We start from the raw sequence: 27,587 nt of genomic DNA on the forward strand, positions 1-27,587 counted from the left end.
AAGGAAGGAAGGAAGGAAGGAAGGGAGGAAGGGAGGGAGGGAGGGAGGAAGGGAGGGAGGGAGGAAGGGAGGAAAGAAGGAAAACTGTTAATGGTTATTTAAATGACCAAATAGAAGTTTTACAGGGAGTTAAGATTCAGAAGGGAGGAAGGGCTTTTGGAAAGATGCTCTTCACCGTATTTTAAATATCAGTAAGATTTTTATCAACTTAGACTAGCATTCTATGAAAACAGTCCAAGTTTAACTGTGATAAGGCAACCACCAGCCACATGTGGCTTGCTGGACACTTCAGATGTGGCCGGCTCGAACTGAGACGCGGTACAGTTGCAAACTTCACAATCAATTCTGAAGAAATCAATATTTAAAAAAGGAATATCAGACATCTTGTGAATAATTTTATGTCAACAGGATAATATTTTTTATATACTGGGTCAATGAAATTGGGTGATTAAAAATATTACCTGCATCTTTTTAGGCTTTTTTTTTTTTTTCATGTGGCTCCTGGCAAATGGGAAATACCGTGATGTGCCCCGTGGCGTTACGTCTGCTGGTCAGAACTGTATTTGAAGGGAGGGGGCACTTAGAGAAGAAACCAGTGGTAGCGATTGTCTCAAAGAAAAGAATCCTCTTGAGTAACCTATAATCAATGGGACCATTCTGACAAGGGGCTCCCAAGAAGTGGTCCTTAAGAGACCTGCTTTGGGGAAGCATTGGTAATTGGCTGTTGAATGCAGAGAAGGAAATAAGACTAGCCCACGTGCCGGAGGGGCTTGACCCCTCTGCTCGCTGCAGTTTCTGTTTCACAGTTTTGAATCTCATGGACTGGTTTTGGCGAGTTCCAAGTTAGAGCACTCTGCAGAAAGAGGTGTCCTAGCCAGCCCGGGAAAGCGTCACCAGTGCCCAGGGGAGACCGAGTGCCAAGGTCCCTTGAGAACCACGGACTCTCGTGGTGCTCTTGGGAGCACGAGAAGCACCGGGCAGGGGAAACCTTTTGCAAGAGCTCTCCAGTAAAGGGACCAGATGCTGGTGAAGGAGGCAGGTGGCAGGTGACCCCTGGGGGACCCATGTGGAGCAGGAGAGGCACAGACACCCTCCTGAAAGTCTGAACGGCCATCCCTCCCACCCCCCCATGACAAATGGGCTTTTTAGACAATTATGGGTGCAAGTTGGCAGGGGAGTCTATGAAGTGTGATGGGACACAGGAGGGTGTCCTTGCAGGTAAAGCTTCACGGTGCTGGGTCCCCACTGGAGCGCTGACATCCGGCCCAAGACACAGGCACCAGCTGGTGGGTCACTCACTCCCCAAGCCCTTGGGCTCGATCCGTGCTTTCGGCAGGGTCCTTTGCAGGTCTTCATGGAAGACTCTCAGAGCCACGGTCTCCCGGCACCCAAATCTAATACAGATTTTAGGGTCTTGCCTACTACTTTCTTTGGAAGAGATCCTGTGGCCAGGACTATTTTCAAGCTTAATCAGGTTTGACCTTCTCTGAGGTCTGTTGTGGTTCTAAGACTCTCTAGTGGGGCACCCCACTCATGTACCCCGACAGGTGGACGATCCATCCCATCCCCTGCCATGGCGGGGGTCCCCCCGGCACCCCTGACGGAAAGGGCGGGAGGTCCGTGGAGATGGCCCCATGCTCTGGACTCGTATTTCGTTCCTGCCTCCCAGCCTCCCTCAGGTGGGGGTCCTGTCACTACCCTTGTTGTACCGATGAGGAAATTGAGGCGTGGGAAGGTTAAGTGGGAATCAGCAGTGGGACCAGGCTTGGCCGCTGTGTCGGCTGCAGCCTGTGGCTCATGCGGCCTGTTCTCCCATCTTACCACCACCATCCGGGAAGTCTATGTCAGGGCAAGCGGCTCTCCTAAGAGTACCATGCACTGGAGGGCTTCAACCACGGACTTTAAGTTCTCTGGGAAGTCTGAGATCATGGCGTTTGGTGTGTGGCAATGTCCCCCTTCCTGGTTTGTGTAGATGGCCGTCTTCTAGCTGTGTCCTCACATGGCCAAGGCCTGAGGGACCCAGGGTCCCTTTTATGAGGGCACTGATCCCATTCATGAAGGCTCCACCTCCTGACCTCCCACAAGTCCCATCTCCAAACCATCATAACCCACATTAGAATTTCAACCTATGAATTGGGGCAGGGATGGGAGGGGAGCATCAAACATTCAGTCTGCAGCAGAGGGGGGCAGACCCCAGAACAGTCCATGGCTCTGGGGTGGGTGGTGTGCCCGGGTGGATCCAGCCTGGGCCCTGATCAGCGAGCTGCCGGACCCCAGCAGGCTAGGGGTGTTGGAATTTCCTGTCTCCTTTGAGCTCCTCCCATCCCTCTTCCCCCAAGTGAGACAAACGCTTTGTAATTGCATGCTGCTGAGTGCCATTCAGGATATTATTATTGTTATTTGGTACTTCCTGTGGAGTGGGGCCTGGGCATCAGGAGGGGCCTCTGGAGGCAGCCTGTCCCTGGGCTTATTATGGGGAAGAATAGTGTCATTTGCATAAATTCCGGAAGTGGACTTGCCTGGCTGCTGGGAATGAGGCTTTCCTGGACTTCTTTCCAGTTTCTTACCCCCAGCCCTGATGCTTTGGCCGCTGCTTCCTTCCCACTGGGAGAGGACTTGGCCATCTGAGTCTGCAAATCCGAGGCGCTAGCCTATGAAACTGTCCAAGTTTCCAAGTGAACTGAGGCCACTGCAAGAGAAGGGAGGAGGGGCGCCTGGGTGGCTCAGTGGTTTAAAGCCTCTGCCTTCGGCTCAGGTCATGGTCCCGGGGTCCTGGGATCGAGCCCCGCATCGGGCTCTCTGCTCGGTGGGGAGCCTGTTTCCTCCTCTCTCTCTCTCTGCCTGCCTCTCTGCCTACTTGTGGTCTCTGTCTGTCAAATAAATAAATAAAATCTTAAAAAAAAAAGAGAGAGAGAGAAGGGAGGAATGCCCACATACCATCTCCGGTGGCTTCCCCCAGCCCTGGCACACCCCTCCACGCCGTTCCTCATGGTGCTCAAGCCCGTTGCCACTGCCACTGGCAAATGGGCTGGCATGGTGGTCACTGGGATTTGGTCATCACACCCAAGGCTGTCTCAGTCATCTATCATGTTGAGCTTCTCCGGGTCACCAGCTAGGACAATGTAGGATAGGCATGAATACAAGAAACCATCACCTCTTACTTCCCAGTGCTGCTGGGAACTCCAGAAGTATAAAAAGTCAAGGCTGGCCAGTGGTTTTGCAAGTGTGGTCCCTGAGAAGCTGTGTGAGCATCACCTAGGCACTTGGGATAAGTGTAGATTCTTGGGTCCTGAGCCCAAGCTCTGGGGAGGGAGCCCAGCAACGGTGTTTGACCAAACCCTACCAGTGATTCTTGGGTCTGAGAAGCACTGAAGTTGGTATCTAGTAGCTGTTCTGTAGTCGGCCTCATGTTACGTGTAACACATCATTTAGTCTCCAGGAGGACCCTAGAAAGAGGCGTTCCTAATCCTGGGTATACAGGAGAGGTGACACAGCTTGACCAGGAGTCACATTCTGCACAGCTCTGTGCCTGGGTATGACTGAGTCTGGATTCCATCCACACCACCTCTGAGCCTAAAGAACCCGTCATCCTCCCCTTTCCTTCCAGCTCCCCCAGTCTTGACTGTGAAGGCTCAGCTCTAAAACCACCTCTTCCAGGGAGGCTGCCTGGCTGCTCTGGGTGCTTCAGACATCTCCCTTCTCTGACTCCGAGGTTGTTCTGGCATTCTGGAGCCTGCTGAATCACAGAGGGTCGAGCCTCCAGCTCTGCACACAGCCTCTGTGTGCTGGGATTGTGCTGCTGGCATCCCCCTCCCACATTGACTTTGTGGGGGAAAGCCTTAGGAGGGTGTGTGGGCCGAAAGAGTTCCCTCCATCCTCTGGGCAGTGTAGGCCAGGCTCTGCCCTGGGTTGTGGGCAGCTTCCCTTTGGATCCTGGAGAAGGCTGAAGAGCTGGACCTGCTGGGGCCCGAAGCCTGTGCCGGTCAAGGCCACATCAGAGAGGGTCCTTGTGTCTGAGCTGCATGGTGTCCCAAGGACAGACCATGCAGCTAAGAGAAAGATCATGCCATCTCTTCTTTGGAGCTGGTGCTATCATTTATGGTATCTTCTGGGAAGCCTTTAGCTCCAGAATCCCTGAGAAGTGGGTTGGGGATCTCCAAGGGAACAGACAAGAATGCAAGTCCTGCCCTGTGGGATTTGTAATGAGCCCACCTTCAATGGCTAAAATGTAGACTGTAGCCATGCAGGCAACCCACGAGCGTCCAGCACCAGCTAATGGGTAGCTAATCATCTGGGACCAGCCTTACAGAAAATGAGGGTGCCAATCATTGTCCCTTCCCCACCCAATTAACATTTTTCATTTTGTAGCACATCTTCGCATTTCTGTTTGTGGAAGGGTTAAGCAGTTCCACTGACCAAGTTAGGTCTTCAGGGTGGAACCCAGAGTAGCATCCTCTCTCTATTGGGCTGGGAGAGGTTTCCCCAAAGTGCCCTTGTCCAGGCCATCAAAGCCCCTTACTTCCTGGTGGGGGAGAGGTAAGTTTGCTTTAAGGAAATGGCATCATACAAGGGCTCCCATCCTCGGAACCCCCGCCCTCCCTTACCTGGGATGTGTCAACTGCCTGGGATGTGATCACACCCGCTTCTGGCTTGGGCTTCCCAGGGGCTGACTTACTGCTGCAGGGCAGGGTGATGGGGTTCATGGCAGGTGAGGAGGGGAGAACTTTTTTTAAAAACCCACCTTAAAACAAATTTCCCAGTGTTGTTTACTGAAGCCATCAGACCGCCTGTAGGCCCCTGACCTGATTTTGGTCAGCACAGACACGAGGGAGAGAATGGCGGGAAACAGTTGGGTTGGGAGCAGCTAGTCTGAGGCTCGAGCAGATGAACCTCAGGGGAGTGGGGGTGCGGTCAGCAGCGATCCATTGGCGGAGCACCTTTTTGGCAATGCTCTGGAGCCTGCAACCCATCCTCTCTGCCCGTCCCCACTCCATCACGCAGGGAGTCGGGGAGCACCAAGTCCTGTGGGGAGCACATCAAGTGGCAGAGGCCCCAACGAGGGCCTGCCTGATGCATCTCGGCATCCCTTACAGCAAGAAGTAGGGCCCTTTTCGCATTTCCCCTGACACTCACAGCATCAAGGGAGGGGAGTGCTGCTTACTGATATTTTGCTCTGTGCCAGACACTGCAAACATACAGCGAGGGTCGGCGTCGTTCCCATTTTACAGATGAAGACATGAAAGCCCAGAGTGCCTGTCACTTGTTAGCGATGACAAAACTGGGGTTCACACCCAGGTCTGTCGGGATTTATGGCTCACGTGCTTCTTACCCCATCCCAAGCTCCGTAGACCATGGGGACATGTCATCCCCCTTAAGACTGTCGTTTGACTGATGGCAGCTCAGGAAGAATCTGGATTTCAATCTAACAGTAAAGTATACCGTACTGGTCTTCAAGCCTGCTCGCGTGCCCATTTCTCTTTCCTCCACATGCGCACCTTCCTTCTCCAAAGATACAGGTGTCTCCGTCTGCCTGGGTCCCTCTGCTAAGGGGAAGGTCACCTGGTGGGTCAGCTGCACTTCAGTGTGAATTTGTTTCCATGACTTTCCCAAGGTCCGTTTGCTTTTAAGAAGACAAATGAAACCGCTGCACTGGATATTACTTACGAGGCAGGGAATGGTAAGGGACAGGAACATGTTGCGTTAGTCTTTAAGCGGGAATCCCAAGGAGAGTCCCGCATACTGCGAGAGAAACTGGAGGCCAGGGAGCCCTTTCCTGGCCCCCGAGAGGCATGCCAAATCGGAAGGCCTCTGTTTCAGCTTATCAGAGGCTGCCTGGAGCCCATCGGGGTGTCTGAGGCACCAAAGCACTGGCCATCCTGGTGACCATGACGCATGGGCCAGCTGCCCAAGAAGGATATGTGGGTCCACACCCTGCCCTGGTCCCTGATCTCCCTCCCAGGGCCCCCGGACCGCACTAACATGCGTTTCCACCTTCCTGTAACTCAGACCCGCATTGTGCTAAGACCACGCCTCCTTCCGGAAACACCTGCGGGCATCTCCCCTCAGTCAGCGCCGGGCAATGCAGCCCTTTGCTCAGAAACCCTTTGCTTCTCTGGACCTGCGCCTGGAGCATACCAGTGCACGTGCTCCAAGTTAATTCCCTCCTGTGCTCTTAATGGAGATGACCACAGTCAAGGAAGACCATGCTAATCTCTAGGGAGCGGACAGCCCAGAGGGCCGGGCCCTGATGCATCCAGTCTGTTCCGGAAGATGGCTGCTTTCACGTCGCCAGCCCCTCCGGCTCTCAACCAGCCTCTCCGACCCTCAGTCCTCGGGGCAGCACCCCTGCGTTGTAGCAACACATGACTTCATCCGAAGAGAATTACTCCGGCTGCTGACGCAGCTGCCCAGTCATGTTTCGATGACCCAATTTTCCCAATTCCATGTCTGAACCCTCTGTTGACCCCGCCCCATCCTCTCTGGCAGAAATTCACCAGAGCCACTATGAATGAGACATGAACTAGACCCGGGCTTCCGGGGATGGTCCTCTGGGCCTCTTCACTCCCGACCTTAGATCAGGGACACAGCCGAGGCCAGCAAACCCTCACCCCTGGGACCACCAGCCAAGGAACATCTGGCTTTTAAGCCCTAGCATCGAAAGATTCTGGGTTTAAAAATAAAAGTCAAGGCCCCAACATCCTCAGCTTCCCAGACAAGTCATCTTTCTGTGTAGCATCAAAAACAAATGTGCACTTTCTTCAGAGGGGCAGGGGTGATCCACAGAAAATTCCCAGCTTAGAGTTTCTCCCCCAGAAATTTAAAAAGAGAGCCATTTCTTTGAAATGACATATGGGATGTGTGTGTGTGTGTGTGTGTGTATGTGTGTGTATGTGTCTCTGTGTGTGTGTGTTCCCCCAACCCCCCCGCCGGAAGAACATGATTTAGTTTGGATTTTTTTTTTTTTTTTTAACTTAAAAAAAGAGCCCACAATGAAAACAATGTGTGGAAGGATCTCATTCAATATGTCACTCGAAGGCAGCTCTTGTTCCTGACGTATATCTTCGCGTTCCTTCGGTGCTGCTGACGGCCTCTGGACGGAATAACTTCTTGCAAGAGCCCAAAGGAGAATTTCTCCTCCCGTAGCCGGGTGGAAGGGCTCTGGGCGAAGCATTCAATTCTGAATGGGAGGCACTTGGGGACAGGCCATGCTGGTCTGAAAGGGTCCTGAGACCTCAGATGGGCCAGATCAACCTTCAAACCTTGGATGGCCTGAGTGCCCAGTTCACCCCAGAGACAGCTGGTTGGGGCTCAGGGGACCACCAGAGGCTGGTGGACTGAGCGCATCTGGAAGGGTCACTGGTCCTTAGTCATGGGTTGTATGGATAGGGCCACAGCAATGCAGCAGTGTCTGGACCCCAAACTCCTATGCCCTGCTCAGGGATCCCTCCTACGACCTCAGTGTGTTTCTGGCTGGGACAGGCATGGCTCTTTCTCCAGGGAACAGGTGACCATTCACAAACAGCAGGACTGTCCTGGCAAGAATCCGCATTGTACAGATGTGTAAGATAAGGCCCAGAGAGGAGACATGATTTCCTCAATGTCCCACAGCCTGCTGCCCAGAGTTAAGGGAAAGCCACTTCCCCTGGTAATCTCCACAGCCTGCACCCCAGCCATCCAGCAGAAAGTGGGGGTGCAGCCTCTGCAGCAGAATCCCCAGGCTCCTCCTTCCCCATTCTTTTCTCTCTCTCTCTCTCTCTCTCACACACACACACACACACACACATGTACACACACACCGCACATGCACAGCCACTGGCTTCAGCCCTGGTATCCCTGGCATTTCATAGTTGCCTGGTAAACAACCATGAGCCCTCCATTCCTGCAGATTTTATAGCTCTTGAGACCTGGGGGAAGTTGCATTAACCCCAAGAAGAGCACTCTTAGCTGGTGAGGTCAAGGGCAAGGTCTGGGCTCCAAGGGCATTAGGGGACTGCCTTCTGCTTCTGCAGGAGGCAAGAGGAGGGAAGAAAAGCTCACCTGTGTGCTGGGGGACGGCCAGTGGGAGGACCAGGAATCCTGGGGTGAAAGCCACCTGGGGTGCCACAAAGAGCCAGGAGTGGATATCGGCAAAGCACTAAGAGCAGGGCCCAGTGCTGTATGCACATTTTTTGTTAAATAGAATACATACTCCAGGTGGGACCAGAAGGACCCCAGGGATCACCCTTGCACGCACAGACTGCCCCTGAGGATTCATTTTGGCTGGGCAGAGGGAAAAACCCATGACCAGCTGTCCTAGGCCTTGGACTCCCTTCCAGGTTCTGTTGTCTTTTCAACTTTGTGACTTTGGCCTGAAATCACCCATAGCCTCCATTTCCTCATCTGTGAAATGGGCACAGGAACACCTACCTTGGCTGCCTCAGAGTGGCTTTGGGGTATGCAGGAAAACATTCAGAAACACACAAATCACACTATTTTTTTTTTTTTATTAACAATACTATAATCTGGTCTGCCTTGCCACATTAAAAAAAAAAAAAAATCCCCAAAAGCCCTTTCCTAAACATCTGGGGAGATGGACATGGCTTCCCTGCTGATTCTCCTGGAGGTTCAGGGAAGGCCAGCTTGACCCAATCCATGTTCTCAGTACCCATGGAAGGTGCCAGTTTTGTGGAACTATGAAGATGAATCTGAGTATGTGAAAATTAAGGTTACAATTTCAGGGGGAAAGTTTTCTTTGAAGAATTCCTGGTGTTCGGGGTCCCTGGCTGGCTCGGTCAGTGGAGTGTGTGACTCTTGATATTGGGGTTGGGAGTTTGAGCCCCACATTGCATGTGGAGATTACTTAAAAATGAAAAGATCTTTTCTTTTCTTTTCTTTTCTTTTTTTTTTTTTAATAGAGGGAGTGTGCAGAAGTGGGGGTGGGGAGGGGCCGAGGGAGAGAGAGAACCTTAAGCAGACTCCACACATAGCATGGAGCCCAATGAGGGGCTCCATCTCACAATCCTGAGATCACAACCTGAGATGAAATGGAGGTCTGGAGGCTTAACCAACTGAGCCACCCAGGTGCCCACTAAATTTTTGAAAATCTCTTTTTTTTAAACATTTTATTTATTTGACAGAGAGAGAGATCAGAAGTAGGCAGAGAGAACAGGCAGAGAGAGGGGGGGAAGCAGGCTCCCTGCTGAGCAGGGAGCCTGATGTGGGGCTCGATCCCAGGACCCTGGGATCATTACCTGAGCCAAAGGCTGAGGCTTAACCCACTGAGCCACCCAGGTGCCCCTAAATTTTTGAAAATCTTAAAAAAAAAACATGGTCTTCAACCCAAGTGTCTGTTGACGAGTAAATGGATAACCAGACAAAGATCCGCACAGCAGACTATCATTCAGCCTTAAAAAGGAACTTCTGACTCGTGCTATACCAGATGAACCTTGAGGACATCATGTTAAGTGACATGAGCTAGACAGAAAAGGAAAAATACCATACGATTCCACTCATACGAGCTATGTAGAATAGATTCATGCGATAGAAAGGCAGGTGGTGGTTGTGGGGAGCCAGGGGAGAGGAGTAATGGGGAGTTCATATTTAATGGGGACATTAAATGGAAAATACCGGGAACGGATGGTGGTTGCCCCCCGATTTGAATGTATTAATGCCACTGAGCTGTGCACTTAAAAATGGTTCAGATGGTAAATTTTATGTTGTATATATTTGACCAAAATTAAAAAAAAAGAATTCATAGGGCTTATAGGACAGTCCCAGGATCTGTCTGCATGGAAACGGGTAGCAGAATGATGTTTCTACATCCCTTACAGTAGTGGGGCCGGCCGCTGACCTGTACGCACAGGAAACAAACCCATCCCCATCTCCTGCAAGGATTCTGCAATTCAGACTCCACACACCCGCCTGCTGGCCCAGGGCCTTTAGCCCCACTAAGAGTTGACTGAGAAATCTCCACTTCTTAGCCCTTTTCCCAGTCTGACTACTTTTTAGAGGCTTGTTTTCCTAAAGCCTATAATTATGTTTGCCTCCAGGGGACCCAGGAATTTTTTTTTTTTTTAAATAAGCAAAGAGCATCCTACAATTATCACGATGATTTGTTGAGGGCAGGCCAAGTACAGAGGGGAGGCTGACCCGACCGTGGAAGCCAGACCCACGTGCTGGCGTCTGCATCTCCGAGGCACCCATCAGCTCACTTGGGGGTTGGTCATTAACAGGAGGAGCTGGAGAATTGACAGACCCGCGTAGGGGTCCACTGCGCACCACCGACAGGGCAGGGCAAGGCGGCTGGCTGGGGTTCGGGCCTCCCTGAGGCTGGCTGCCGCCACCGGGAGCGGACCCCGGCTTTGCAGATGGTTCTAGGTAAATATTTCCAGCCGGGGTGACTACAGCATCCGGAGGCCATAACCCGGGGCTGCTCCAGCCACACGCAGCCCAGCCGAGATGGGCAGCAGCCTGCCGGCTCTGTCAGCCCTGATTTGCGGCTGCGCCTGTAATCTCCCCGAGTTCAAAGAGCGCTTAGCTGCTTGTCTTTGTCAAGTGCGCGGTTGGGGATCTTTTATGTGAACGATGTCGGATTCTCAGGCTGACTTTGATTATTTATTCATCCCCCTCTGTGGGTGTGTGATAGCCAGGGCACTACCGAGCCCCTTGTCCTGGCTACTTTTGCCCCTGAAATTCATGGAGCTTTAAAGCCCTTTGAAAATTGCCTTTTGAGGGAGGGGAAAAGTTTTTGAAGGCCTGTTTCTCTCTCCCACTCCACAGTGCCGCAGCACCTCTTGCCACCGCTCCATGCTCCCTTACCGATTGACATGAGACACCAGGAGGGAAGGTACCATTATGAGTCCCACTCTGCCCACGGCGTGCACGGGTAAGTTCTACCCTCACCCCCCGGCCCGGCATGTGGTCCTCTGCCTCCGGGGAGGCCGGTGGCCTCAGCCACCTGTCCTGTCTCTGTTCGTTTTTCTGGAGTTCCTAATCTGTACTGTTCTAAGCCGACAGTCACCTTTGCCACCAGGGGTGCATGGACCCAGGATGCTGGGTGACATGTACGTGGGACGTGAACACCCAGCTCCGTCTGGTTACCTGAGAAGGAAGCCCTCCTCGGCTCGCACACCCTCACTGCAAAGGCTGCGGGTTGTCCCGGTGTAGCCATAGTACCTTGGGGTTCTGTGTGTACTCAAGCAGTGGGAATTCCCTCCAGGCCAAAGGTCCTATATAAGCATGGTGACCTCAGGGGTATCTGGGTGGCCAGTCGATTAAGCATCTGCCTTCAGCTCAGGTCATGATCTCAGGGTCTTGGGATCAAGCCCCGCTTCAGGCTCCCTGCTCAGAGGAAACTCTGCTTCCCCCTCTCCCTCTGCCCCTCTCCCTGCTCATGCTCTCTTTCACTTGCTCAATCTCAAATAAATAAATAAAATTTTTTAAAACTATGGTGACCTTCGTTATACGTTATCACAGTATAATAATTCAGTGTCCTTCTTACATGGCCCAGTTTAGACCCTATACTTTAGAGTCACCGTGATGATAAGGACAAGCTCCATGTTACACTTTGGGGCCTCCTCCCACTCCCTGTTTTGAGGCCTCCAGGTAGAAGGACGTGTCCCAGTGCTGTCTCACTAAGCCTAATCCTGTCCCTCTTCATTCTCACCTAAGGCCCCAAGCCTATAGCTAATGTCACTTTTCTTGGTGTTTATGACTCCAAGACTGGGCCCCACACTATCCCATCCATTCCACTTCCAGAGAAGAGACTGAAACCTTTGCCCTACCCCCACATCTCTGCCACTCCCTACACTTGCTTGGAGAGAACCTACTGCAAAGGCCCAACTCATCCCAGGGTCCCTCTGGACCCAGCCATCTCATCTGTCCACACCAAGCTGCTGTTCAGGGTTCTAGAACACACAGCTCTACTGCACGTCTGTTCCTGCTGTTCCATGCCTCTGTTCCTGCTGCCCACCTTCCTGGAGTGCTCCTCTTGGGGCACCAGGATCCCCTACACCGAGTGGGGGCCCTTCTCTGGAATGATCTGCTTTCCCACCTACCCACTAGCAGGCTCTGAGCTTCCCGCTCCTTGCTGCCTTGCCAGTGGCTGACACGTACCAGGTCCATGATCATTGTTGCCTGAATGAGAGCACTCTCCACCCATTCTACCCATTGAAGACAAACCCTACTTCCTGCCTGTCCCAGCTTCTGCCTGAAGGAAGTCACTATACGCTTGCTGAGCACTCCCTAGGTTCAAAAAAGCACCTGGCCCAATGAGAAGGCCAGTGACTGAGGTCGCAGCCCTTGGCAACTCCCGTTTCTCGGCACCCCTTGCCGCCTCCCTGAGGTAGAGCAAATCAGAGACTTTTCTTTTTTAAAAAAGCATCTTTCACTTGGAAATAATTTCAGACATGAGAGAACAGTTGCAAAAATAGTACAGAGATTTCCAGGATTCCCCCCACCCCCCTCTGGGCTCCCCCAGGACTCACATCTACATGACCGAAGGCTGATATGGGGTCATTAACTGACTTGTAAATCTTATCTTATCCATGTTTCCTCAGCTGCCCCACTCATGTCTTCTTTTCTTCCTGTTGGGATGCGGCCTTGGCATTACGTGGTCAAACCTCCTTTATTCCGGGCTAGTGGCTTAGTTTCTCTTGTCCTTCATGACCTTGACCCTCTCGAGGAGGACAGGCCAGTACGAAATGTACAGGTGTCCTCGACTGGGGACACTTGCCTGAATTTGCCTCATGATGAAGTTCAGAGTGAGCATTTGGGGGACTAATACCATGAATGTGGGGCTTTGTCCTTCCTAGTGGGTCGTGTCAGGAGGCACATGATGACAAGGAGTCTCATCACTGCAGCTCGCTTGGATAAGGTGAGGTCTGCTGGGTTTCTCCCCTTTAAAGTTGGTCCCTTTGTCATTAATAAATATCTTGGGGGAGGGGCTGAGACTTTGATATGTAACTATCCTGAGTCTTATCAAATTTTCACCTACTAACTTTAACATCCATTGGACGGTTCTAGCCAGAAACTCTAATTACTAGTGTTCTCCAAGTGGTGATTTTCTGTTTCCATCATTCCTTCCACGTTTTTGGCCTGGAAGTCTCCTGTGAGGAATAGTTCCTTCTCCTCCCCACCCCCCACATCTTTTTTTCTTTGATTATTTACTTATGCCAAATAAATGCATAGGCAGACGTCTTATTCTGAGTTATACTCTGTTGTTGTCGCTCTGTGTGTGGTTGAAATGGTCCCAGATTTGGGCATTGGATGGCCCCTCAAGTTTTCTCTCGGGGCCTTTCAAATGTTGGAAACTTCTCGTTTCATGTTTGTGTGTGTTGTCGGGTCTCCCTTGATGAGGGCCTGCTGCTGGCACCCGTGCCCACTGGTAGGTGATGGGGTCCTTTCAGCCCCTGCCCGCTCCCCAGCTGCCCCTCCAGCTACCGGGCCTGGGACCACAGCTCCAGCAGCTGGCTTCGGTGAGCGTGTTTGGAACTAGCGGATCTACCCGAAAAGGGCTCAGCTTGTGGCATCTGACCATCAAAGGAGAATCAAGGAGCTGAGTCTATTTGGGAGGGCGGTGGAACTGCTGACTTCCTGGCCAGTGAGGGGTGGGGGACAGGTAGAGCACCGGGAGAAACAGAAAGCCTTCATGGCCGGCAGCACGGGAGGTCTGGGCAGGCTAGTGGGCCTGTGGAAATGGTGTTGTCACTCACTGGCCCAAATGACTCTTGAACTCGACTTGATGTCTGAAGGGGAGTGTTTCAGTCTCCTGTTGCTGCTGTAACAGATTACCCAGGGGCTTAAAACGATGCTGACTTACTCTTGGGCAGTTCTGGAGAGCAGAAGTCTGGAGTGAGTCAAGGTGTTGGTGGGGCTGGTTCCTTCTAGAGACTCCAGCACAGACTCTGCTTCCTTGACTTCCCTAGTTTCTGGAGGCCACCTGTGTGCCTCAGCCAGGGGCCCCTGTCTCTGGTCCTATCCCCGTCTTCCCCCTGCTTATGTCCTCACATCCTTCTTCTTCTTCTTCTGTAATGCTTTTCTCCCTCCATCTCTCTTCTAAAGGTCCCCGAGATGGCTTTGAGGGCCCACCTGGATAATCCAAGATAATCTTCCTGCCTCAATATCCTTAACTCCGTCACATCTGCAAAGTCCCTTTTTCCCTAGAAGGTTATGGTCACGGATTCCAGGGATTAGGACACAGAAGGCTCTGAGGCTTATTTGGGATCACCAAGCCCCACCCAATGGCCAGCGTGGCATCACCCAGTAGAATACAATAAAGGGTGTCCGCAGTGTGTGTAGGGCCTGGGTCGGGCTGGGCTCTGCTCCGGAGGCCGCTGTGCTATATTGAGCTTCAGGGAGTCGCTCGGACTTGCCGGGTGTCATCCCGCATGGCGGGCCTGCTGGCCTCCCCTCCCCCAGCTGGGGCCGGGCTCTCCTGGTTAACACCCAAGTGATGATGGGCAGCAGCACTCTGTTCCCGAGCCCCACGCCCGTGCCGCGGTGGGCTTCCAGGGGCTCCCTGACAGCCTCAGGACGATCGGTCCCCACTCGGCCACAGGGGAACAAGGCGAGGGCATCGGGACCCCTTTCCCCCTCCCCCACTGGTGTGGAAACAGGACGAGGCCTATAAGAAAACAACGGCCCCCGTGGCTCCGGCTTCTGTGATTAATGCGGTCGGAGCCCGGAGGAGTGCCGGATCCATCAAGCCCGCGCTGTATCCCACGCCTCCTCTGCGGCGCCAAATGTGTCTAATTACACAAACGTTGCACAGCAAATGAGCTGCGGTGTCATCTCTTGTCAGCCCCAGCCGGAGCCTCCGCCTACTGCTCTGTGCCCGGGCCGCTGCCCATTGGCTCTCGTGGTCCTCACAGCCCCGGGATTGGGCGCCTTGTGCACCTGGGCTCCCCATGCAGTGCTCCACCACAAACTGTTTGTCCTCCCCAACTCACCGGGGGGTGGGGGGTGGGGGGGGCTGCGGGAGTGCTCCGTCACCAGCCCTGCTCCACCAGCTGGCCTTGAACCCTGGCTCTGAACTTGAGTTTACCAACCCCAAATGAATAAACCTGTTTTTCCATCTGTAATAGGGTGTAATGATAGCACCTATCCCATCTACCAAGTTATTTTGAGGATTCCATGGGGTCCTGTAAGTAAAGCACTTGGGACCGTTTGGAAACATAGAGTAGATGTTAATAGTGATGAGTCTCATGGTCGCTGTTTGCATTTGCTTATGGGGGCGGGGGTCATTGGAAGCCCAGGCCCCTGGGGGCAGAGGCAGGCCACCGCATGACCTTCGAAGAGGATTCTCTCTGGTGGCTGTCACTTAAGAAGGTAGAAAATAGGACTGAAGGAATACCACTGGGGATGGAGAGAGGAGGGGTCTTTTTTCTCCCATTTGGAGAATTGGGACTTTATCTTCTAGGCAACCAGGAGCAAGAGGGAGTGGTCAGATTTATTTTCAGGGTACCCTTAGGACCAGTTAGGGGATGGATAGAAGGGGGGACCCACAGCAGAGGGACCTGCCAGAGCTGTCATCGTGTCCCTGGGTCCAGGTGACAGCCCTCCCCTCCCACAGGCAGCCACACAAGGAAGAGAAGGGCACAGGGTGGGGAGGGGGCAGTGTATGGAAACCCAGCCAGCATGCCGGGCTGGCTTCTTCACAAATGTGCCCACCCCATCCTGACAGCCACCTTTCCACATCTCCTAGAAGTGCAAACCACTACAGGATTTGTGTAGCTCACTAATGCCCAGGAGGTTCTAGAAGGGTAGATGGCACTGCCTGTGGACTCCTGAGGCAACATTTCTTATCCGTGTAAACCACATGTGATGGGGAGATAAATGGGTAGAGGGGTTGTTTGTTGTTGATCAGGCGCGGTTCTCTTGTGACCACCACCCCCTCACCCCACACCGTGAGGAAATGATCCTGAGGGTCCAAGAGTCCATTGTCAAGGGCAAGAAGAGAAGGCCAGCCAGTGGATGGGAACCAACACTCCCTGCAGACTTTCCATAGCCTTGCCGCTGCTGGTGGAAAAGCAAATTCTTTGGATCCCTGCCGGCCCCGTCCCTTGGAAACAGGCTTGCTGGGTGTTGTGGGGACAGAGGCTGAGGCATGGCACTGTGGGGCTCCCAGCTGCAGCTCTCCATTTGCCCCGTGTAGGCAGTCATACAAGCAGGAGTACGGGCTGCCCTCAGCCAAGATCAACCCACGTCCTTTTGGAGAAGGTAAAAGCTCCTTTTCCTGGTTTGGGAGGCTGGGGTCGTTCTTTGACTCCCCGTGTGGCTTATGGGGTCCTTCTCATCCCAGCCTCTGCCCTGGGCCTTCAGAGAAGACCAATTCCCATTGCTTCTAGCCCAGAGGGGTTACTGAGACCATCTCACGCTGCAGTTCTCAAACCTGGCTGCCTATCTGAACTTGGCTGTGTTTTAAAGATGTACATTCTTCCGTCCAATCTCCAAGGTTCTGGTTCTTGCAGGCTAAGGTGAGGACTGGGTATCTGCTTATTTACCTACAGGCCAGAGTCTGAGAACTGCTGCAGGCCACCCTACTTATTTTAGACCCAAGAAAATAGGCCCAGAGCTGCATGTTGCCTTGCTAGATTCATCACATCAGCAGGCTCTAGGGCTTTTTCTCTCAATGACAATGACCTCGAAGTATGGGGTGTTAAACATCCCCTGGTTCCTTTTTATCACCCATTCGCAGATGCGGTGCCCACAAGTTGACCTAAATCTGTCCATACTCTCAGTTTGCAAAAGGGGATGAGCATATGGAACGAGGATAGCCACAGCATCTCAGCCATGGGAGGGTTGGCCCCCTTCTCTCTCCTCTTGCCTGGTTCCACGACCTCTGACCTCCACGTGCCCCTGCACCCGCCAAGATTCGAGAGCCAACCACTATGAATCGCTCCCCTGCAGATCACTTGATCTTGAGCTGTCATTGGTGAGCAGGGTTCCAGCGGTCACAGCCCAAGGCCACCCTGCAAGAGAAGGAGAGAGGAGGAGGGGTTCCTGTTAGGGACAGATGGCTCCGGGGTTTAGCTATCAATTCATGCGAAGTCAACATGCTGGCCCAGGTACTTTAGGAAAAGAGGAAATGTCAGCTGGTTGGTGCGAGGGCCTCCGCCTTCCGCCATCATCTGCACACTTTGTCGTGCGTACAAATTACCCAGAGCCCCCTGGGAGAGCTGTTAAGGATGTCTGAAGCCACCTCGTCCTGGTGGCTGCATATTAATGGGGACATTTAGCCCCTCTGTTGGTGTGCATCACTTAAGAAAGTAGTTGCTTTGCTCTCACTGGCTGAGCTCCTGAACTTTCGAATCTGGAGGGATTTGAAGATGGCTCTTCCCAAGGTCAGTGTTCCATAAAGACTGTACCTGCTCATTGTGAGATTAATAAACACACGGCCTGCTCAGCCCGTCCTGTCCCGGGCCCCTGAGAGCCCTGTCCTCAGCCAATCACTGAAAGGCAGGAAGATAGTAATATTTTCTTCTTGATTCTTGGCACCACACCACTAGGTTCATGGTTCAGAGAGGACGGGCATTGAGTTTCACAAAGAACGTTCTCTCCCCTCAGCAAGTGTGCGTACTTGTTTTCAGAGATTCGGGGAGGAAAGGAAGAAGCGGCGGAAGGGCGTGTCTGCCTGGCTGAAGGGCTGAAGGGCTGAGGGGCTGGGTGGCCCACGGCTGTCCTCCTCCTCCCGGGAGTCCAAGTTGTCCTTTTATCTCCAGTGAGGGCTCCTTTAAATCTGATGTAGCTGACCACTTCTTCAGGGCCACTGGAGAGGTGGGTGCCCGGAGAACTCCAGGACCAGGCAGTGTGTAGGGCAGCTGGCCCTCCTCCCGTGGCTGTCTGAGGACTGGGGGGCAGATAAATGTGGAGCCTTGGTTCACGGGGATGTGCGTGGTCCTTAGACAGCCCTGCAGGCAGCAGGACACTGAGGCAGCGCTCACTGAGGGGCAGTCCCAGCAGCCTGGGGCCAGCCCTCTGGATTATACCACTTAACCCCCATCTGCACCCTTCAAGGAAGGTGGCATCCTCACCCCCACTTGCTAAGTGGGGAAACTGAGGCACAGTGCAGTTGACCGCTTTCCCTAGTGACATCCTCCTAGCAAGTAGCAAAGCTATGACTGGAACCCGGGCAGTGTGACTCTAGGGGGCCCCTCTCCACACTGAGACCTCTGCTAAAGACTCTCCCAGCTCCAAGGGCTTCAGATTCCCAGCTCCAGGAACATGCTCTGCAGTGTGGGACAGACAGCTCATTTATAATGGAATCTGGCCTGTAAAAGTTTAATGAGGAGCGTGTCTGATAAGCCGGCCTGCTCTTTGATCTGTGCTGAATGCCAGCCCCTCGCAGAAGAGGAGCTGCCTGGCTCTGGGCTTTGGAGAGAGCCCGTGTGGTCAGCCCAGGGCTGGAGGGGCCCCAGAAGTGAAGCAGATCTTGATGTGCAGAAATGAGGTGGGTCTGCACTGGGCAGGGCAGGCAAAGCTGGTATGGGGAGGGGCTTCCTGGTGGGAAGGTCCTGCAGGGTTGAGAGATGGTCTTTCAGTTTCTTCTCCTAGCCCACTGGGCCCCCATCACCTTGGCATAGCCCTTCCCACACCCCCAGGATGTGGGCAGAATGGGGAGGGCCCAGGGTAGAAATCCTACCTGTGTTATTTTTACTCTCTATGCCCTTGGGCTGGCAGTTGAACCTCCATGAGCTTTGGCTTCCCCATCTCTAAAATGGGGATACGAGAGTACCCCTCAAGTGGTTTTGAGGATTAGATAGCAGAGTGTGTGTAAAGCACATAGAATAGCCCCTGCTACACAGTGAGCACTGGAAAATGATTTGTTCTTTTCACCCTTGTGTCGAGACCAGAAGTAAATCCACATTTCATTCCAGTCACCGTGCTGTGTGCTGGGTAGATGGCATCATATCCAGTCCCCCCAACACCCTGTAAAGTAGGTGATATTCTCCCCATTTCATACAGCAAAAAATTAGAGGTTCCCAGAATTTAAGAGCTTCCCAAGATCACTCTGCTAGTAAATGAGACCTAACCCTCAGTCCCGAGCATTTCTCTGTGCCGTGATTGTCCTTGGAGAGGAACTGGCATCTTCCTTGCAAATCTTAGGGCTATAGGCAGTTATCCCTGCTGGCAGACATGGGAACAGAGCAACAATCAAACCAAAGGAAATAATCTCTAAGAGTAAAATTTCAGTGGGATGGATTGGCCTTTGAGGTGGGGTCTTGTCCCAGTGCACATGTCTAGGGTGTCCACTCTGGGTGGACACTGATGCTAGTGACCAGAATGCATTCATTCAGCCCAATTCCTCATGCTGGATTTATTGTGTCCCAGGGGCTGTCGCTGGAGGTCACTCCTTCCCACCTTAGTCTCAACACTTGTTGAGGGGCTTCGTGAGCAGTACCTTGTCCCCAAGGCCTGGTCAAGCACCCACGACAGTGGCCAGCGCTGCTTCGTTGCTTACTTGCTCTGGTGCCCACGGAGAAAAAGAAATATATTGGGCACCCTGGAAGCCCTTTCTCCTATTCTTTCCTGCCAGGTGCTGTGTTTCTGACACATGAACTTGACCTGCCCTGCCCAAGCAAGTTGCGTTTAGCTGTTGCCTAACTCAGGTGGAGAAGTTCTTCGTGCTCCTTCCTCTGACGTCACCCACCCCGTACCTAGAAGGGACCAGCTTTGTGTCAGGTGTCAGGAATCCAGGCCCAAGGAGGCCCAGCCTAGCTGCCCACACATATCTCATGGTCTTGGAGGGAAAGGAGGAGAAATGGGGGCGGTTACAGAGCGGAGTACTGGAAAAGGCGGGGGCGGGGAAGCCCAGAGCACTAAGAAGCCAGGACTGGAAGCATTTACCAGGAGGAAGGCACCGGAGGCCTGTCTCTCCCGATCCCACCCCTAGCCCCCGCCTGCCATGGGGCTCCACGGTCTTCTTGAGGCTGCCCCTGCTCCAGTGAGAGGCCTCCACTCCCAGGCAGACACAGATGCCAGTAGGAAGAGGAGCCCTTTCCAATGCACGCACTAATGCGCTCAAAACTTTGGTAAAAATTGGCAGCACACGCACCTCTAAGAAGACTTTTATCTAAACTATTTGGGATTATCCATCTCGTTTTGACAGGAGTCCAGGAAAGGAAATTCTACACCCCACTTTGGCGGGCCAGGCCAGAGCTGAATAATTCTCTCTGTGGAGGGGTTTCCCTGTGTGTAGCCCACCCATGCCCTGGACTTTTCTCATGGCTTAAACCCAGACCCCAGGGGCAGTGTAATGACACCCCTCCTTTTCCTGAAGGCTCTTCCTGCCCCAAGACCGCACGTCTCATTCCATGGCTTCCATGGCTCCGGGGCCAGCCCCCTTGCATTTGCCCTGAGATAGGATAGTCCCCGTAGAGTCGTGACTTTCTGGAAGCTTCAGCTCAGCTGTGCTCAGCCAAGGTCGGCCGTTCTTACAGACAAAGGCCTCCTATCCCCAGAGGTTAACCCACACCACAGGTCACCTGGAGAGGGCCTAATCCAGGCCCCAGTTCCCCCAGGGCCTCTTCCCCCCGGGCCAGCTGTGTTCCTGCCTCACCACCCCCCAACACATGGCTCCCATCCAGGGTCTCTCCCCGACCCCAGCTCTGTGCAAGTCATCACTTGGCTAGGAAAAAAGTCTCCTTGATACTTCCCTCTTGCCTTTTATGCTTTTCAGTTTTTATGTTTGAAAAAGCCGATAACCTTCCTATCCTTCTGTTTCAAGGGGAAAAAAATGTGATAAAGGGTGGGCAGCTGAATTAACCCCTCTTGCCCGTGTGGCTAGATCTTAACCAAGTCCATGTGTATGGCCTTCTTTGTAGGTGCAGTTTTATAACCTAATTTCCCTACCAAAACATCAGTGTTTACTTAGTAAGAAATCTGCTCTTTGTCAGCTGAAAACAGTGATTTCTTTATTATGGCTCTGCATAGGGAGTGACAGCTGAAAGCTGGCTGGGTCTGCCGGAGTATGCGGGTCTGTAACAGAACGGGGTGAGCAGAGGGTCGAACGGATTGCACGTGTATAAAGGCGTGTGTCGCCTGCAGAGCAGGCCCATCTGACAGGCTGGGGCTGGCCAGGAAGGAGCCTGGGCAGCAGACAGAGGGAATAGCCACGAGGAGCCCACTGGGTGACAGGGAGCCAACCACAGAGCCCCCAAAGGCTTTCCAGCAGCCCACACAAGTTCACCAGCAGCTCTGTAGTCGCTCCACTCCCCACCACCGAGCCCCTGTGCACTCAGCAGACTTGGAACCAGAAGCCAGCCCTCCTCTTTAAGATTTAGGCTTGTTAAATATTGAAGACGCACAAAAGGAATTGCAAAAGCATGGTTAAGACATAAAGAGTAATGATCTCGTACACTGTCACTCCCTGGCCGGCCTAAGGATCGGGGACATGCCGGCACGTTTGGGGTCTCCACCGTCCTGCCCCAGGGGCTGCCCCTCCCACCACGCTTCGGGATTTGGAGTTCCTCTTCCCCTTGCCTCCATGACAGTTCCACCTTATGTCTGACTCCCCTAACAATCCATTGTTTAGTTCTGCTTTGTGGACTTGATATCAACAGAATCATTGCAAGCAGAGTCATTGGGAAACTGCTTTCACGGATCAAATTTTGTTCCAGAAATTCACCCGTCAATGCGTGAGGCTCTTTATTCATGAATTCTCCCTAGTCTGGAGCAGTTGGTATACACAGGCACCTGGGATGTGTCTCTGCTTTAGCGATTCTGAACATTATTGTGGTGAATTCTCTTGTACCATCTTCTGGGCCCACCTGGACGGCGGGCTGTTCCTTAGAGTCAATGCGCGTCCAGGAGTGAAATCGCTGAGTCATGGGCTGTTCATGGTTTAACCCTAGATGTTGCCAGACTTTTGCTTTGGTGGTTTTACCACCAGCACGGCTTGAGGGCTCAGCTCGTTCCACATCCTGGTTACCAAGGTCACGTCAGCAACATTTAAATGTTTGCCACAATTTTGGTATCTCCTATGATTTGGATTTTCTATTTCCCTGATTACTGATGAAGCTGAGAATCCTCTCCTATGTTTTTTGGCCGATAATATTTCCTGCTTACGAAGTATGTTTGGAGCTATTTTGCTCATTTCTGTATGGAGTTGCCTTTTTCATATTGATGTGAATCAAGTTTTTTATATATGAAGGCCACTCATTCCATAATTAGTTATCTGTGTTGCAGATATCCTCTCTCAGTTCGTGTTTGTTCTCTTCACTCCCACAGTGAAGTGTCTGGATGAAGAGAAGTTCCTTGTGTAACCCAGGTCAGGTTATTGACATTTCCTTAAGGTTTTTCCTACACATTCCTCTTCCATCAGCTGTGTGGTCTGCTTTTCAGCTCCTGGACTCTGGTAGCTATCCCCCGATATGACCTACTCTTTGTTCAGCTGTTCTCCTGCCTCGGAAGCCCAGGCCTGCACCACTCACTGCCTCCTTTCCATTTCTCTATAAGAGTTGAGACCCAGTTTCAGATGCCACCTCCTATGGGAAGCCTTCTCAGATTGCCCCAACGGAGTGAATGAATTCTTTCCCTCCCACACTTCTTTCCGCTCCAGCACCTTGTATACTCTTGGTAGGCTACAATTTGTGTCCACTCTCCTGCATGACCCCAGAGGTCCCAGACCGATGATTCCATCAAGGCACTGAAGTGAACCCTAGGCTCGGGGGCTGTGATTTCCTGAACTCATGGCTGGATCAGGGGGGCTCTCCCAGTATCATCACCCTAACAGCTTGTCCTAACCACAGCCTCATGACGACTCATGCTCTCTGCTGGGGTCTGTGCGAATATGGGTTCAAGGTGAGCCCTGGGAGAATCAGAGTTGACCAAGATCCACCTGGCTCAGCATTCGTCAGTCGAGTTTTTTACTTCCTAGGTGTGGGGTTCTGGCCGAGTCTTTCTCAGACCCCCAGCTCCCCACCTGGTTCCCTCAGGACCCATGCTCAGTGAACGTTGGCCCACCACTCAGCGAATGGCTGATGCTGTGGTCCCAGGCCCTTTTTACTGTGAGCCTTTTCGCTCATTTATGGAGCCTCCCCATGGGGGCAGAGCGCCGTCCAGATGTACAAGAACATGCAGATTGTTACAAAAAAAAAAAAAAAAATGAATTGAGCTCTGATTTGGAGAGGCGCAGTTCTCTGGTGCTTTCCAAAAGAATTCAGTACACATCTCTTTCCAGTTGCAAACCCCCTTGGTGCCTGTTGAAAGGGGCTTGATTTCTGGAACTTTCAAAATGAATATATGGAAGGCATGGTAAGCAAGCTTGCCAGTGTATGGTTTCACATACCCCACACCAACCAAACAAACAGGAAACCAAAACATAACAAAATCCAAACCAGCAACAAAATCCTTGCAGAAGAGCTTGAACTCCGCCTGGACGAGCCCCTGGAGCTCCATCCACGAGTAGGCCCTGGGTAGCCGCCACTGACCTTGCCCTTCAGGGATGCCCTGGCGAAAACCGACACAGGCCCTCCCTGCTCAGCCAGGCCTGCTGTGCATGCCTGCTGCGAATGAGTCCCAGTCTGAGGAAGAGAGCAGCTCAGAGCAGGAAGGCCAGCTTCGAGGTATTTGTTTCCCCTCTAGCAGATCGGTGGGCCCAAGGCCAACTGCCTAGTGTTTCTGAGAAAGTGGGTGCCTGGCCCTGAGCTGCGGGCCAACGGCAGACGGGTCGCCGCCTCCCCATGCTGAGCCTTCTGACTCCACCCATGGCCCTGTGATCCTGGTGGGTGGTAGCATTTCAGCCCAAAGGCAGGATGAGGACATGGGAGCCAGCGGTCCCTGGGGAGGGAGGGGTTGGCGTGTTGGGGCCGTGTGCAGGGCGCGTTCAGCTATGGGGAGCCAGTGACCGTGTAATCCGGGCGGCAGGGGGGAAGGCACGTTCCAGAGCCCTGCGAGCATGCTCAGAGGCCCTCCCAGCATGGAGGGGACTTCCCCCTTCCCTGCCAGCTTGCGGCTGAAGCAGCACCTCCCGGGGGCTAGGCCACTCCGAGGAACAACACACAGGCCCTGCTCCCTAAGAGCCGACCGTCTTGGAAGAAAGGCGACGGTAACACAGATGGTCATTCAGTCCCTCCGAGGGCTAACTCTACACCGGCACAATGTGCCACACGTACTGAATTAGCTCCCAGGAAGCTGCCATGAACTCAGTGGCTTGAAACAACAGAAATATGTTCCTTCCCAGTTTTGGAGATTAGGAGTCTAGAGTCAATATCATGGGGTGAGGGCAGGCCATGCTTCCTCGGCAGGCCCTAGGGGAGAAGTCATCCCTTACCCCTGCCAGCGCACCTTGGCTTGTGGCCACGTCCCCCCAGCCTATGTCCCTGTGGCTACACAGCCTCCTCCTCATCCTTGTTCCTCTACCTCTCTTTTATTAGAACACTGGCTCTGGCATTTAGGGTCCCCCTGGTAATCCATAATGCTCTCATCTCAGCATTCTTACCTTAATCACATCCACCAAGTCCTTTTTTTTTTTTTTTGTCTTTTGCAAATGTGGTATTAACAAGGGATCAGGAAGGACACGGATGCATCTTGGAGAGGTCAAGTTCAGCCTGTCGTGAGTACCTTCTCTCTCCTTCCCACTACGTATTTGTAAGAGCACATCGTGATTGCTGTTTGTAGCTGAGCACACAGGTGGCATATAGAGCGTGAGCGAGAGAAGCACGTGATGCCGACGCTTTTGGTCACCCCGAGAAACAGGCCTGAGCTGAGGTTTGTAGACCTGCAGCCCCGAGTGAGTAGAACTCCCCATTCTCATCCTCAGCAAAGGCCCCTAGAGCAGGCGGCCATAATAGCAGTGGGTCCCCGCGTTCCAGTCCAGCTGTGCCACCAACCTTGCCATCGCTGTGCCACTGCTGCTTTGGGTCTCGGTTGTGCTGTCTGTGAAATGGGATGCAAAGCGTCCATTCCTGCCCATTTCTGGCCCAACTGACCTGCACAGAAGGTCTTGCAACAAAGCTATCAAGAGCCTCTGGGTGGCCAAGGGTCCTTCCTTCTGGCTCATGCCCACCCCACCCACCCCCGCCCCAGGTGGGAGAATCTGCCTCAGTGGCTCATGCTGAGTCTGGGTGAGTCAGCAGCCCTCAGTTCTGCATTGTTCTGCCTCTCCAAACAGCACCATGGGTGGGGTACTGGGGCCCCATCCCTGCACTTCCACCACTCCTATTACCACGGGAAGAAGCACGTTGGTTTCTGCCCCTGCGCCCTGGCTCGGGCTGCACTGGGGTCAGATGCCCTCACAGTTCCTTCCACTGAGCAGAGTCTTACTCACCCCCCGCCAGCCCTGCGGGAACCATACACCCTCGAAGGCCCCATCCCCATCCTACTAGCTCCCAGGGATGGTGCCCATACCTGGGGGTGCAGGCGTGCTGGCTCGGGCCCAGCCACTTTGGTGCTGAGCCACGTGTGGCTGTGTGGGGTTCTCATGGCTGTGGCTTTGCCTTTCATCTCCCTCCAGAAACTTGAGCCAGCACGTGCAGAAAGGGCCGGACTTGTTGAAGGATTGGGCTGGGTCCACTCCATTCTCTGCAAGTCTTCCCTCTGTCATCCGTTAAATCTGAGAAAAGACACGGGGAGCACCGGGGGCAGGGGGTCATCTACTGGGCACCCAGGACTGCACAGCACACAGAGCCCAGGCCATCCCACTGCTGTGCCATCCCACAGGCAAGGACACAGAGGCTCCGGGCAGAGAGTGCACCCAAGGCCCGCAGCAAATGGCAGAGCCATCATTCAGACCCAGGGAGTTCAGGTTCTGGCTGCAGGTGTGAGCGGTAACGCTCAGCCTGCGCCCCACCCAAGTGAGGGCCAGCAGGAGGGCCAGCTGAGGGGAGGTCTGCAAAGGGACACTGAGCTGAACCTGTCGAGGGCCAAGACAGCGAGGCAGAAGCTTGCCTTTGGGTGGACCACTGGCAATATCCAAGCGCCGAGCCTGACCTCGTGGAGTTAGAAAGGCCAGCCCCATTCCTCTCTGCAAGACTTGGTCTGGTCTCACTTACCGCCTTGCGCCGTGGTTTCCCTCTGCACTGAAACCTGCCTTGCAGGGCTGCTGCGTGGGTGCTCGGCGGAGGCTGACCACCCTGTGGGCTGTGGCTTCCTCCCCAGCCGCAGCATGTGAGGCGAGGGCAATACCGGGCCAGCAAGGTCTCCGCTGGCTCTGCCCGTTCTCTCTGCCCTCTCTCCCCCGGCTACCAAACTGGAATTTGTGTCTGGACCTAAAATCTTGTCCGGGGCCTGGGCTAGGCCCCCCTCCTAATAGAGAGGAAATATGCGGCTCCAGAGAAGCACTTTCGTGGCCCTGCCTGCCCCCTTTGGGGGGAGGAGGAGGCGCTGGCCCAGCCATCTGGCCAGCACCTGTACTGAGAGGAAGTGTGGGAGTCCTCGGCTGCCTGGGAAGCTGGGCCCTGCTGCAGGCCATTGCTGCCCGTCACCAGCACGTGCCTATGTGCGTGCACGCCCCCCCTCACAACACACACACAGGCAGGGAGGCAGGTGGCCGTTCCTCTTACCCAGAGCCCCCTGCTTCTGCCTCATGCCATACATGGAAGGGCCACCACGGCGGTCCTCACCAGCTTCAGCAGCCCTGGGCAGGACACCTGCCACCCTCCCCTTCGGTCCTGCAGGCAGGAACGTGGACAGGCCTAGGGAATGATGGCATCTATCTGCCTTGCTGAATGCCAGACCCAGGATCTCTCTGGGCAGGGAGAGGCTGTGTTCATTAAAGTTTGCCTTAGCATTTGTCTATGGTAGAAACACTCAGCTCAAACTTCTTTACACAAACAAACAGGTGTACTGGCTCAGATGACTGAAAAGTGACTAACTTCCAGTGAAGCTGGATCTGTACTAAGGGCTCAATTCAAGAGCCTGATTCCACATCTTCCAACTCGGACACTCTTTGTATCATCTGCACTCTTGGCCTCTCCCCTATTGGTCCCCAGTAGCCCCAGGCTTACATCCTACCTGCACAGCAACTCATGTGGACAGAGAACACTTCTTCCCCCAAAGAGTCCAGCCAAAGCAGCTACCTTAAGCACATGCCCATCTCTGAAATGATCACGGTACCCAGGAATGGAATGTGCTGATCAGCTGGGCTCAGCTCACATGGCCTCTAGCCCCTGGAGAAGAAATGAAGTAGGTCCAGTATAGATCCAGCCCCAAGTGCTCTGCTTCCCCATCCAGGCATAGCCTTTGCATGTACATATCCTTATATGTCAGCCTTTCTTTGTGCATGCTGCTTCCTTCCTTTGTGTCATGCGCTTTCTCACGAACTCCTATTGATCCTTCAGAACCCAGCCCAAATGTCACCTCCTCTGAGAAGCCTTCCCTTATGCTTACACGCAGAGTTAGGTGATTTTTTTTTTCCTCTGCTGGGGCCTTTATCACACTGCCTGATGCTTACCTGACTTGTGGGTCTGCCCTTTCCATTTGAGCTTCAAGCTCTCTACAGATCCTGGGCACAGAGCAAGTGCCCAGGACAATTGTCCGGAATATGAACAAACAGACCAACAATGGTAGAATCAGGTTCAGATGAGCTCAGAACTGGACCGCGGGGGAGAAAGCAATACATAAGAGTGACGTCCAAGGGGAGCAGCTGGCAGCAAGGCTGGCTTGGCCAG

General features: G+C 53.3%; 1 protein-coding gene across 1 annotated transcript in view; it reads left to right on the forward strand.

Annotated features, from left to right (window-relative positions):
- The window catches only part of LOC111144403 (GLI family zinc finger 2), a 180,906-nt gene that overhangs the window by 113,172 nt on the left and 40,147 nt on the right, over positions 1–27,587 (forward strand). Inside the window, exon 2 of the mRNA XM_022498674.1 lies at positions 10,759–10,864. Within this exon, the coding sequence (XP_022354382.1) occupies positions 10,759–10,864 (106 nt within the window). The remainder of the gene's footprint in view (positions 1–10,758; positions 10,865–27,587) is intronic.

The sequence above is a fragment of the Enhydra lutris genome, unplaced genomic scaffold, assembly GCF_002288905.1.
Source record: "Enhydra lutris kenyoni isolate GAN:26980312 unplaced genomic scaffold, ASM228890v2 scaffoldscaffold1, whole genome shotgun sequence".
NCBI classification, from domain to species: domain Eukaryota; kingdom Metazoa; phylum Chordata; class Mammalia; order Carnivora; family Mustelidae; genus Enhydra; species Enhydra lutris.